Below are 13,208 nucleotides of genomic sequence, written 5' to 3'. Positions count from 1 at the left end.
TCCAGTGTATGAAAAGAAAAACAAAAGGCGTTTACAATTGCTAGTTGAAATATGATACTGGCACCTGATTTTAAATGAGAAGAATCAGCTGAGCCAGTTAAAAAATGGCATCATGACAACCCTATCCAAGTCCCTCAGTGCAGGCAATTGAAGGAAACAATGTATAATGCTAATTACTCTACAGTAATGCCAATGTTCTTTATTCACTGAGGGATTTTCACTGGCACAGAGGACCCAGTTGAAAAATACAATTCCATGCAAAAGACCGTGTGCCACCAAAATATAGTTCACAATACAAACATTATCTGCCATGCACTAGGTGGATAGCGATTATATACTTTATTCTGTAATCTCATGCAGGGTTGATTATACTGCACTATGCAGAGACAGAAGGGTAACAGGACTGCATAAACTGATTGAATTTCGCTATCCAAATTTTGCCAAGCTGTTCTACACTGATTACAGCCAACTTAGATGAAATGAATAATAATGAAATTAAGGCAAATTATTTGTTCAGCAAGATCCATTGCTATTTGTCTGGCATGTTGTAATGTAATTAGAGCTGATCAAACTATTAATTGTGAACAATTTATTAGTCACATTTGGCCTTTTTCTGTTTGTGAATTGTCTGTGAACACATCCCGGCTTTTATAGACTTTTTTGTTACTTGTAATTGCTCAAAAATATTTAAACCTGTTCTTATCGAGTACTCTGGAGCATTTGTTTTCAGAATTTATTATTAGGGCTGTCAAGTGATTAAAAAATTAATCATGATTAATTGCACGATTAAGAAAATTAATTGTGATTAATCACGCAATTAATCATGCTGTTAAACAATAATAGAATACCATTTATTTAAATATTTTTGATGTTTTCTACATTTTCAGATATATTGATTTCAATAACAACACAGAATACAAAGTGTACAGTGCTCACTTTATATTTATTTATGATGACAAATATTTGCACTGCAAAAAACAAAAGAAATAGTATTTTTCAAGTCACCTTATACAAGTATTATAGTGCAATCTCTTTATCCATGAAAATTGAACTTACAAATGTAGAATTATGTACAAAATATAACTGCATTCAAAAATAAAACAATGTAAAACTTTAAAGCAGCGGTTCTCAAACTGTGGGTCGGGACCCCAAAGTGGGGGTTTTAATGGGGTCGTTAAGGGCCAGCATTAGACTTGCTGGGACCCAGGGCTGAAGCTGAAGCCCAAGCTTCACCCCCACCCAGGGCAATGGGGCTCGGGATGCAGCCCCCTCTCACCCCAACCCAGAGTGGCAGGGCTTGGCCTGTGGCCCCCTTTCCCCACACCCGGAGCAGCAGGGCTCTGGCTCCAACCCCCCCATCCCCCACCCAGGGGTCATGTAGTAACTTTATTGTCAGAAGGGGGGTTGTGGTGCAATGAAGTTTGAGAACCCCTGCTTTAGAGCCAAGTCCACTCAGTCCTACTTCTTTTTCAGCTAATCGCTCAGATAAACAAGTTTGTTTACATTTGCAGGAGATAATGCTGCCCACTTCTTGTTTACAATGTCACCTGAAAGTGAGAACAGGTGTTCATGTGGCACTGTTGTAGCCGGCATCACAAGATATTTACGTGCCAGATGCACTAAAGATTCATATGTCCCTTCATGCTTTAACCACCATTCCAGGGGACATGCGTCCATGCTGATGACGGGTTCTGCTCGATAATGATCCAAAGCAGTGCGGACCGACGCATGTTTCATTTTCATTACCTGAATCAACCTGAAGAAGGTTGATTTTCTTTTTTGGTGGTTCAGGTTCTGTTGTTTTCGCATCTGAGTGTTGCTCTTTTAAGACTTCTGAAAGCATGCTCCACATCTCATCCCGCCCAGATTTTGGAAGGCACTTCAGATTCTTAAACCTTGAGTCGAGTGCTGTAGCTATCTTTAGAAATCTCACATTGGTATCTTCTTTGTGTTTTGTCAGATCTGCAATGAAAGTGTTGTTAAATCGAACAACGTATGCTGGGTCATCATCCAAGACTGCTATAACATAAAATATATGGCAGAATGCGGGTAAAACAGAGCAGGAGACATAAAATTCTCCCCCAAGGAGTTCAGTCACAAATTTAATTAACGTATTATTTTTTTAACAGGCTTCATCAGCATGGAAATGCGTCCTCTGGAATGGTGGCCAAAGCATGAAGAGGCATATGAATGTTTAGCATATCTTGCACATGAATACCTTGCTATGCCGGATACAAAAGTGCCATGCGAATGCCTGTTCTCACTTTCATGTGACATTGTAAATAAGAAGTGGGCAGCATTATCTCCCACAAATGTAAACAAGCTTGTTTGAATTAGCAATTGGCTGAACAAGAAGTAGGACTGAGTGGACTTCTAGGCTCTAAAATTTTACATTGTTTTGTTTTGAAGTGCAGTGATGTAACAAATAAAATCTACATTTATAAATTGCACTTTCACGATAGACTGCACTACAGGACTTGTATGAGGTGAACTGAAACATACTTTCTTTTGCTTATCATTTTTACAGTGCAAATATTTGTAATCAAAAATAATAATAGAAAGTGAGCACTGTACACTTTGTATTCTGTGTTGTAATTGAAATCAATATATTTGAAAATGTAGGAAAACATCAAAAATATTTAATAAATTGCAATTGGTATTCTGTTGCTTAACAGTGCGATTAAAACTGAGATTAATCACAATTAATTTTTTTGAGTTAATCGCATGAGTTAACTGTGATTAATCGACAGCCCCATTTATTATTTGAGTTGTGTGATTGCTCACTTAATTACATGATATGATTTCTCTTCCCTAATAGGATAACCACCTTTATAAATAGGAGGAAAGAATGAAGAAAGTCCTGAGGGTGATGTGTCTCTAAAGAGAAGGTATGGAGGACTTCAGGGAGGAAGACCAGAAGGGTGATAAGGAAATGCTAGGAAAGTTAAAAATGTTCCTATCCTTTTCTACACAAGAAAGAGCATTATATTTGACTGTATGTGAAACCCATATTTAAAACTAGTCAGATTCCCTAATGACTGAAGGAGAAAGATAAGCTTTATTGGCTATCTCTCAGGCTTTACTTTCAGTTTTTGGTTGTTGCATTCACACCATGTAACTGCATGTATGTGTATATCTGCACTCTTCTTCACAAAAGTTGCTGCCAACTCACTGCCTGGTTTATTTGTCTGTGTGCCAGGAGTTTCTGGGTGGTGCCATGGATTCTTTGTATTCTTCTGTCCCACAACACACTCTTTTATATGTCAGCCAGGTGAGTGGATTGAATCCACTGTTCACATCATTTGCCCACCATTAACCCCAGTAATTAATCACATGTATGTGCACAGAGGTGTTTGCAAAGGTTTCATGTAACTTTGTCCCTTTCATTGTGGTAAGTGTGTTATTGTCGTTGTCAGCAACAGAGTTTCAGGGATTCTCTACCTGTGTTGAGTATCACCACCTACGCATGTCAAACGAAGGACCACTTTCATTTTTTGTCTCTTCACCTTAATGCCAGGTGAAACTTGAACCAGGACACTTAAAGTTCAAAGTACTTGAAGTACTTTGAAGCTCCACCATGGAGCTAAAGGAAAATCTCCATTGGCTGCTGGTAGTAGTCCTGATGTGGGCCTGATTCTCTTCTCACTTACATCATTGTAAGCCAGAAATAACACCACTGAAGTCAATAAAATTACATAGGTGTAAAACCAGCATGAGAGCGGAATCAGGCCTGATAGACTTGTTAAATCTTATTGATCCCTATATAAATTTTATATTAAACTGCTGATTTGAATTTGATTACATGAATTTGAGAAAAGAAGGCGTGATGATCTTGTTACAGGTTTTAGTAAGTCTTAATTTTTTATTTGTTTAGAAAACAATCCTACAATCTGCAAGATAAGTACAGTGTAAGTGTAGCTCTTCTTATTAATACATTCCAGTGCATGTCTGATGCTACCAACTCCACTCACTCCCATGCCTGTTTTTGTCCCTCCCACAGGAGAATCTGCACCTTCTGCCACACCACCCAGAACAGCCTTGCTGTCCATGTGTGCCTACCAGCTTTGGTTTCCTCCTTTTGGCTAGCATTCTGCCCCTAATCTGAATTCAGATGCTTCCTATTACCACTCCAGTCTGACAATTCTATAATACCGTTTTTAAAAAAGAAAACTCTGGAAGTTAATGTAGCATGACAAATGACTGAAAACCTAACATGAAAGCATAAAATAAAACCAGTCTCCCAACATCAATTCTATCCTTGTGTTTTGACACCCAAGTATTCTTCTCACCCACCTCCATCTATACTGAATGCATCATCGTTCTATCTATACACATTGATAATAAAGTCCTTAGGGCAGGGATCCTGTCATACTTTTATGTCAGACACTAACAAGTGTCTGCTCAATTATGTTCAGCAGCAGATACATTTTTAAAAATAGGTGAACCATGGTAAACCAAATGCAATTAATGCTGGCTTCTGCAATGGCAAAGAGCTGTTTTATAATGACAAGAAGTGTGTTTTTCTGGATAAATTTAGTTACACGGGGAACTGGATTTACAATTAAGCATTTTAATGAGAAATCAACAAATGGGAATGTCATTTATTCCTCTATTGTGTGAGCCCCTTTAGAGGATTATATCTTCCATGCTTATTAATAGATGTAAATTATGTTATTCCCATGAGCTGATGTCCCTATGAAATGCTTAATACTAAATCCAATTTCCTTTGTATCTAAAGGTATCTAGCAAGAAATGCCTCTTGACTGTACATGCGTCTGATGAAGTAGGTATTCACCCACGAAAGCTTATGTTCCAATACGTCTGTTAGTCTATAAGGTGCCACAAGACTCTTTGTCGCTTTTTACAGATCCAGACTAACACGGCTACCCCTCTCATACTTGATTATACAAAACACCCCTTTGCCATAATATTCTCCAGAAAAACCAAATGGAAGAAAACTTGACTGCTGGTAGAGAAAGGGAAGCGAGGGTGCCTGTTTGCCAAAGGGAGGAGGATAATGGAGGAGATGAACTGTCTGGGGCAAGGCCACAGAGCATGTCAACAGGCAGGAGGGGAAAACGCTAGAGTCTTTGCTTTGACATCTTGCCCTTGTAAATCTTTGCTGCTCCACAGCTACATCCGATCCAGGACTGGAAGGGGGCCGAGGGGAAGAAAGGCTAGCTTGGCCCCTGATGAGCTATCCAAGAGGCACTGGCATGTATCTGGTGCTGATGAACAGACTGGAGCCTCAGGAATGTTTTTTTAACGGTTCCGCACACCCCTCTACAAAAGGGTGCTAGTGGGCCTGGTGCAGCCATTTCACTCCAAACGCTGCCCCCCTTTTCACACAACACAAGGCAGCACCACCACGCATCAACACTCCCCACCGGCCTGTTCCTGCAACGTCCCCGGCTTTATCGTCCCATCACCCAGCCCTCCGGTACCCCGGTGCGCACATGGACTGGCTCCTCGAACACACCCGCTGGTCCAAGAATAGACCCCAGTCCCCCCACCACGTTGGCACCCGGCTCTGCCCCAGTCCCTGCTCCGCCTCCTCCTGCAGCCCAGCCCCCCTTCTCCTCCAGCAGCCCCTTCCTCACAGCCCCCCACCGACTCGGGCAGCGCCGGGGGCAGCCCGGCTCCCCCTGCGTGCAGGGAGCACAGGGCAGAGCTCGCCCAGGCTCATGGGGCACCACGCGGCGCAGCGCCCAGGGGCAGAGCCAGACACGCTTGCCGCGCCTGACACCGGCCGGGGAGTGGGTGGGGAGGGGAGGGGCCGGGCCGGGCCTGGGCTCCTCCCCCTGCCACTCACGACTCTCCTCCCTCCCCCTGGGGTTTTATAACGCGCCGGGCTTCCGCGTCCTGTGACTCCAGTCAGGTGGTTGCATTCCTGTCCCGAGCCGGGGCGGGGCAGAGAGTTGCAAGCGGTAGAAAGTAGTTGGGCAAGAAGAAAGTTTGCAACAAGCTGCCCGCGCGTGTAAGCAGGGCCGAGCGTCCCGGCTCCCTTCCCCAGGGCTCCGCGTTGCCGAGGGCTGCGGCTGGCAGCTCCCCTGGGAGCAGCAGTTTGCGGCGGGTTCTGCTGGGCACGGGGGAGGCGGTGAGAATGGCTGGTGGAGAAGGCGGGGGCGCCAGGGTGCCTGAGTGCCGGGAGCATCTCTTCAAGGTGCTAGTGATCGGGGAGCTGGGCGTGGGCAAAACCAGCATCATCAAGCGGTACGTGCACCAGCTCTTCTCACAGCACTACCGGGCCACCATCGGGGTGGACTTTGCCCTCAAAGTCATCCACTGGGACAGCAAGACCCTGGTGAGGCTGCAGCTCTGGGACATCGCAGGTAAGAGCACGAGGGAAGTTGCACGGACTTGAAGAGTGAGCACGTTTAGTCTCTCCCCGAGCTCTCCTGGGCCCCTTCAGGCGCTGTTGCTTTCTGGGTTGCACAAGACAGTAATAAACTAGAGAGGAAAATAGGCAGCTAAGCCTGTCTTCTCCGGGCACATCTGTGGTGAGATCATGCTTGTCTCAACCTTAATAGAGAAAAACTTACTTGTCCTATTCTGGCTTTATATTCTTCTACATCTTCATTCTGCCCTCTTGCCCTGGCCATGCTGGACTTCCATTTTTCCTCTGGGCCCAGAACACTAACAAAGCTTTTAACTTCTTTTTTGAAGACGTGAGAAAGAGGGCATTGCATCCTGCCAGGCTACTGTTCCATTCATTCATTGTAATTGGGACACATCTAATGTGTCTCCATGCTTTTGGTTTGGCCACAATCACTTGGGGGCTTAACAGCTGACTTCAAAAGACAGTGGTAGTCTTGCTGACCACCTGATTTAGGGGAACATAAACTGTTCTGATTTATTCCAGAATTTCAGTAGCATGGGAACTGTGAAGCTCATTCAGTCTTGCCATACTCATGTCCATCATTCTAAAATAGCTTTAAAATAAATGTAGCCTATTCCAAGTTAGTGCTGGAACCCCTGTTTGACTTAAAGTAACTCAAGCATGTAGTGAAGCTCAAGTTTGGAGGAAGCATCTCTAGACTGCAGTATTCAGGTCTGCTTTGTTAACTGAAGGGCTAAGGTCAGTCTTCTTGCAACTTCTTGGACAGTGCAAAAACAAAATGTCTGATTATAATACTTGTATATTTGGAAAAATGCCTAGGATTTTTTTTTCTTGAGTTCTCCAGCAATAAAAGCCTGCTGCTGACAAACCGTGTTCACAGCCTGCAATTACATACAGAGGAAAGGAATGTTGTATGAGTCAAACCTCATGCTGCACTTGGGGCACATCTGGGTTAGAGAATTAACCCAAAGTCTGTCACTCTGTCAACTCACCTTATGCTGAGGCATTAAACAGCCCACAGTGTCTAAAATCACACTTTCCTCTGCTGTGTTCACACTATGAGATGGATTAAAGATGCAGACACATCTCTAACCTGACATTTCCTTTTTTCAGTTAGTTTATATCTAGCCCTTAGTGTCCAGCCACACAGCTGTTTTCTTTGCCCTTTCTCATCACTTTGTTTCAAGTGTCTGTCTTTCTAGATGTAAGAAATTAGACTTTAATTCAAATGTCAATGCTCTGTATTATGTGCTTTCCATATGAAGGATGGCTTTTAACATCCTGCTTATTGGGACGGCCTCATGACTTTCCCACTGAACTTTGTGGGTCCAAGAGAACAGTATCTGCAGTCTTATTCCAGCATAAGTCAGCAAAGCACAAACAATATAGTGCATGGTACTCTAGCTATGTAGCAAACAACATCACTACCCGTCACAATTTCAGTACAGTTTATGGTACCTAGATTGACCTTAAAAACAGAATGTGGATTCTCCAAACCACAAAATCCTAGATGTTAATGCAATATGTAGAAAGTGTTTTCATATACCTCTTTGAAGCTATTACCATATAGAGTAGTATGAATGATCCTAAATGGTGTTTTTGGAGAGTAGTTACACCATAGAGACGTTTAAGGTATTTTTGTAGAAAATGTATCAAACTCAAAAGGGCTGAAGTTGTGATACAGTTTATTGCCTTTCTGCCACTAACTCTTGATGGAAATGTGACATTCTTCATGCACAAAAATAGAAATGAAAGTTATAAAGACTTTACCCCCTCCAGCTTTCCTTGTGCAGGATTTTTTAACACTGCACCTGACTTCTGCAGCTGAGTTCACACTGCTATGAGAACCCTGAACTAGGACTCATTTTGGATTCAGTAGAATTGTTCTGACTTGTATCAAATATTTATGGAGAAGAAACTGTATTGAAGTTGCTGTATGGACTCTTGGAACATTTAAGGATTTTGTAGTCTAACTATAAAAGTGAATACTAAACATAAGTGATTAAGCAGAATTTTAAAAAGATGAATTGTAACAAATATACATACATGTAGTATATGAGAATTGGGATGGTGAAGGAAACTATTCCAGAGTGTCAAGTATCAGCTCTTGTTCACTTACAATAAATCACCTAGGGTAAAACTTTCAAAAGTCCCTACCTGCCTTTCAGTGGCCTGTAGGCTTCTAAATCATGTGAGCAATCTTGAAAATGTTACCCTTAAATGTCTTTGTTGTCTTAAAATCCATTTCTTGGATCTTAACCTCTTGTGCCACTCAGTCTTATTAGCTTAATAATAAATATGGAGCCTCCTCATGCTATGTCAGGTTTTATCCAGCTTAGGTCAATAGTGACTAAAAGTTGCCCACTTAGCTGTGAAATAAATTGGTGGTGCCAATCATATTGGACTGATGTCAGTGTAACAATTTAATATTATGTTGGTAGAGGCCAAAGGCTGAATGGCCATGGAGAGTGAATATATTGGCAAAGAACTTGATGCCCTTGTGTTTTGGACTTTGGAGAATTGATCAGGGAACTTTCATTATGATCAGGTGGCTGTCTTGCTATTAACTTTTGCAGGTGATTGGGCAGTGGCCTTCCATCTTTAGCAATGTGTATTCCAAGGGTGGGCTAAGGTAAACTGGAAAAATGGTGAGAGAGCTTGTACTGTTGTTGCCAATGGATTAAAGAATAAAATGTTGCTATCATTCATAAAATGAATTCCTGTACTATATTTTTTAAAGGGGGAGGGGAATAATAATCTATTGTGAGTATGTCACAGCCATTTTCTCTCACCAGTTGCCACAATTCAGCCTCATTTTTTTTGTGATGAAGATGAATATGTAATTGGTGTCTTTCAGTATCAGATGGGTCCCATGTTTTAGTGACTTTTAACCTATGTCTTGTGTTGCCCCATCACCAGAGGTGCCAGCTCTTTTGTGGAAGGTATAAATTAAGCTTGTGCTTGTTCCTGGACTCCATTCTGCTGAAACCAGTTTACTCAAGGACTTCCAGCTGGCCAGAAAAGCTGCACAAATTGACTCCCATAGGCCTCCCCACACCTCATTTAAACACTGCAGTAACATTCAAAAATCCTTTCAGCTACTATCTGCAAGTTTATTGCTAGTAGCTGGCTATGTGGTTTTAGAATGACAGTTAACACTGTGTTAACAAATTCCAGCGTAAATTTGTTCTACAAACATCCAATATTTAGCAATAAATCTGTTTGGCCTGATCACGTAACTGGGGCCATTAGCAGGTTCAAATGGAAAATAGAGAATGTGAGAAGTTGGAATAATTTTAGTAACAAACCTTACTTATAAATAACTTGGGTTCTCTTAATAAAGCCTGTCACTTTACTAAAGGGTGTGACACTGACTATCTGTGAACATGTGATCCTCATTCCCTCTAGCACCACCTATTAGCTATCTTCAAACCCTGCACAGCTGGATGTAAATAATTGGGGCTGTATGTGGATGCAGGCTAAAAACTTTAGACATGGGTTAAAAAGCTCAGTGGTGAATACCGTTTCAAGAGTCAAATGTAACCTTTTTTTAAACAACCAAAAACAAAACTAAGGTTACACAAACATTTAAGTAACTGGAAACTCTAAACTAATACAAATGTGTTAAACTCTTCTGAACATAAGCTTATCCTTAATCCTATTGAGCTTTGGGGCCTAACAGAAAAAGTGCTGTGAAGTAGTCTAGCTAGACTCTCTAGCATACCTCATGGAAGAAAGAGGCCTTCCTCCCGGAGTTAAGTGAAGGAAAGATTAAAGTGAGGGTTCCCCTCTTAATTTGGTATTCATATAATGCATTACTATTACCATTATGGGGGCACTTCTTTAACTGTGCTAGTCCATTATGGGTTCTGATTGCATTGTCACTGGATAATGACTGGTGAGGTAGTGGAATGTCCACAGAATTTAGTCATGGTCCTGAGAGAGGCTAGACCTTATTAAAAATGGCACCTTTTCTTTCAATGCAGTGAGTTGCTGAAGTGATTTGGCACCAGTTCATATGTCGTGGTGGGATTTCCCCCCCCCCCCCCGAAATTCCCTAGTATAGAGATTGTAGGAGTGTTGGGACTTCTTGTTGTAGGGGTAAAGGTAACATAAGCTAGTTTAGGGGAATGGTAATTGGGTGATATCATACTAAAGAGATTCTGGTGCTTGTATACATGCCTGTGTACTGAATTTAAAATAGGCTAGGCTGCAGTCTTTTTTTGAGGAGCAGTAGTCTTAGTCATGGCAGGGGAGGGAAATCAGATAGTCCTATCACTGTAACTTTAAGGAGGAGCTGAGCAGTAATTAGTTGCATGCTGGTACAGGAAACAAAAGTCATAAAATAAGACTAAACTTTAGCCATCATGTATTAGTAGAATGCTATAATGCCTTTGCCTCACTTTGGTACCTGATATAACTTCCAGAAAAGGTATTGGAACCAGTTTAGTTGAACTCCTGTGAAATGGGGGAGGAAACAGTAGGTAAAAATATAGAAGTGATGACTCATTCTGGTGTGCTTTCACGCTGCAGAAGAAAAGGCTGCTTAATTATAGTTAAGGATTTTTTTCAAGTCTGAATTTCAATACAAAGTGAGGGATCCCTTCTTGGGTAACATACCTTATATACTATTTGAACCAAGAGCTAGAACGGTGTGCTGCAAATGTGGCTCTATCTAGAAATCAATTTCTCTATTTGTTTAAAAATCCCTGAAGGAACAAACTTTAATGAGATATCTAAAGACTTAAAAATAAACAAACACCCTATCTTGCTCTCTGCCTAGATATCACCATGGTGATGGAGGTCTGCAGTTCTATAAAATGGCACAAAATAAATCTAGTTATTCCTTTCTTTATAACAGTTAATGCAAATGACCTAATCGTGCTGGTATTGTTAGTCTGTATGTTTGTATTCACATCAGAGCTCTAGGGTGAAAGAAGTGGAATGGGCTCGGAGAGCAATTGATTTTGCTCTATTCCAGAGTCATTAATGTCAGTGCCAGATTGAAGTAAGAGTGCTATTAAAGCTTCAACAATTAAATTACTTTAGCATTTTTGGCAGAAAATCTACCCCCCCCCTTTTTAAGGCTTTCATCGTGGTAAGGAAGAATAGCTCTAAATTTTTTAGATCACTAGGATGCTTATCTAAAATTAATTGTTTCATGCAAACAACAAGTAAAATACCTGGAAATGCATGATGTAAAAAGATTCTATATTCTTGCACACTACTTGAGTTCTAACATGCTCAGTTTTTGCTCATAACCCCACTAACTCCAAGACTTGCACGCAGTAAGAACTCTGAACTGTTATAGCTTTTCATCTGGAGATCTCAAAGCACTTAGCTATGAGTTAGAGTTATATCCCAATTTAAAAAGTGCAGGAAACTGACAAAGGTGAAGTAACTTGCTCAAAATCCATGAGTCAGAGGCACTTGAAGATGCAGATTGACACCTACTGGGGTTTACAAAAGGTCACAAGTGAGTTAGGTGCCTAACTCCCATTAAATTCCCTGGTCCCATGGGAGGCAGGGAAGGAGGTGCAGGAGGGAAATCCCTGACACAGATTCACAGTGGAATATGGGGTGAGGGAGGAAATACTACAATAAGTTGAGTTGGGGGGTGGCTTCATATCTTCCTATGTGTTGGAAGATAGAATGAAAGTCCCAATTTTTTTGGGGGGGGGGGGTGGCTGGGGGCAGTCTCTAAGGGAGAGCACAAACTTTATATTTGATACTCCCTTCTCAGTTTTGTTGTTGAGAACAGATCCCTCTCATCTGGTGCAGTAGATTGCTTGAGAGTTAATGAGCTCACTCACTCTCAGCAACTGGTTTGGCTTGCTGTATCTTTAGGCTGTTGGGTTTTATTGCAGTAGAGCATAAAAGCTCTTGATAATGAATTAAACACCGGTTCCTACATAAGAGGCTTATTGTCTCTAAGCTGTATGTAAAGAATATATACAATTTAGGCTATTTCTACACTATAGCATACGTCAGCATAAGTTACATTGCTCAGGGGTCGCCCCCCTGAGTAACCTAAGTTACACATACATAAGTGCCGTAGTGGACAGTGCTATGTCTGTATGAAAGCTTCTCCGACCCATGTAGCTATCACCGCCTCTCACGGAGGTGGTTTTATTATGCTGACCGGAGAGCTCTCTCCTGTTGGCATAGAGCAGGGGTTGGCAACGTTCGGCTCGCCAGGGTAAGCACCCTGGCGGGCCGGGCCAGTTTTATTTACCTGATGACGCGGCAGGTTCGGCCGATTGCGGCCCCCACTGGCCGCGGTTCGCTGTCCCGGGCCAATGGGGGCGGCAAGAAGCGGCGCGGGCGAGCGATGTGCTGGCCGTGGCTTCTCGCAGCCCCCATTGGCCCAGGACGGTGAACCGCGGCCAGTGGGGGCCACGATCGGCTGAACCTGCCCCGTCAGCAGGTAAATAAAACTGGCCCGGCCTGCAAGGGTGCTTACCCTGGCGAGCCGCGTGCCAAACTATGCCGACCGCGGCATAGAGCATCTTCACCAGACTCGCTGCAGTGATGCAGCTGCATGTGTAGACGAGCCTTAGTCACACTAAGCCTTTCATTTGTGGCTTTAAAAAAAAAGTCATTGTTTTTATTTCAGTTTGGTAACTGGTTTGATTCTTATTTGTAATACCCTCATAATTAAAACTCCCAAGCATGCAGCATTTAGCTTATTACACACTGCTTTTCTTCAGTTATTATGATATCTTGTGCAGTGTACCTTCTTAGAGATGTCTGCATTCCAAAGCAAGCCTCAAACTCTGCATTTCGTGCACTAAGAATTTCATCACTTCAGAAAATGATCATGGTTGACTTGAAAATCTGTAGTTCACCTGTGTTGTGAATCATTGCC

The 13,208-nt window shown here is 42.2% G+C and overlaps 1 protein-coding gene across 1 annotated transcript in view; it reads left to right on the top strand.

The window, feature by feature from the left end:
• Positions 1 to 5,955: 5,955 nt before the first annotated feature.
• Positions 5,956 to 13,208, top strand: part of RAB32 (RAB32, member RAS oncogene family) — a 54,733-nt gene continuing 47,480 nt past the window's right edge. Inside the window, exon 1 of the mRNA XM_024219886.3 lies at positions 5,956 to 6,332. Within this exon, the coding sequence (XP_024075654.1) occupies positions 6,104 to 6,332 (229 nt within the window). The 5' untranslated portion in view covers positions 5,956 to 6,103. The remainder of the gene's footprint in view (positions 6,333 to 13,208) is intronic.

This window comes from Terrapene carolina, unplaced genomic scaffold (assembly GCF_002925995.2).
Source record: "Terrapene carolina triunguis isolate 2854851 unplaced genomic scaffold, T_m_triunguis-2.0 Scaffold85, whole genome shotgun sequence".
Taxonomy (NCBI): Eukaryota; Metazoa; Chordata; order Testudines; family Emydidae; genus Terrapene; species Terrapene triunguis.
This window is presented reverse-complemented; position numbering and strand designations above follow the sequence as displayed.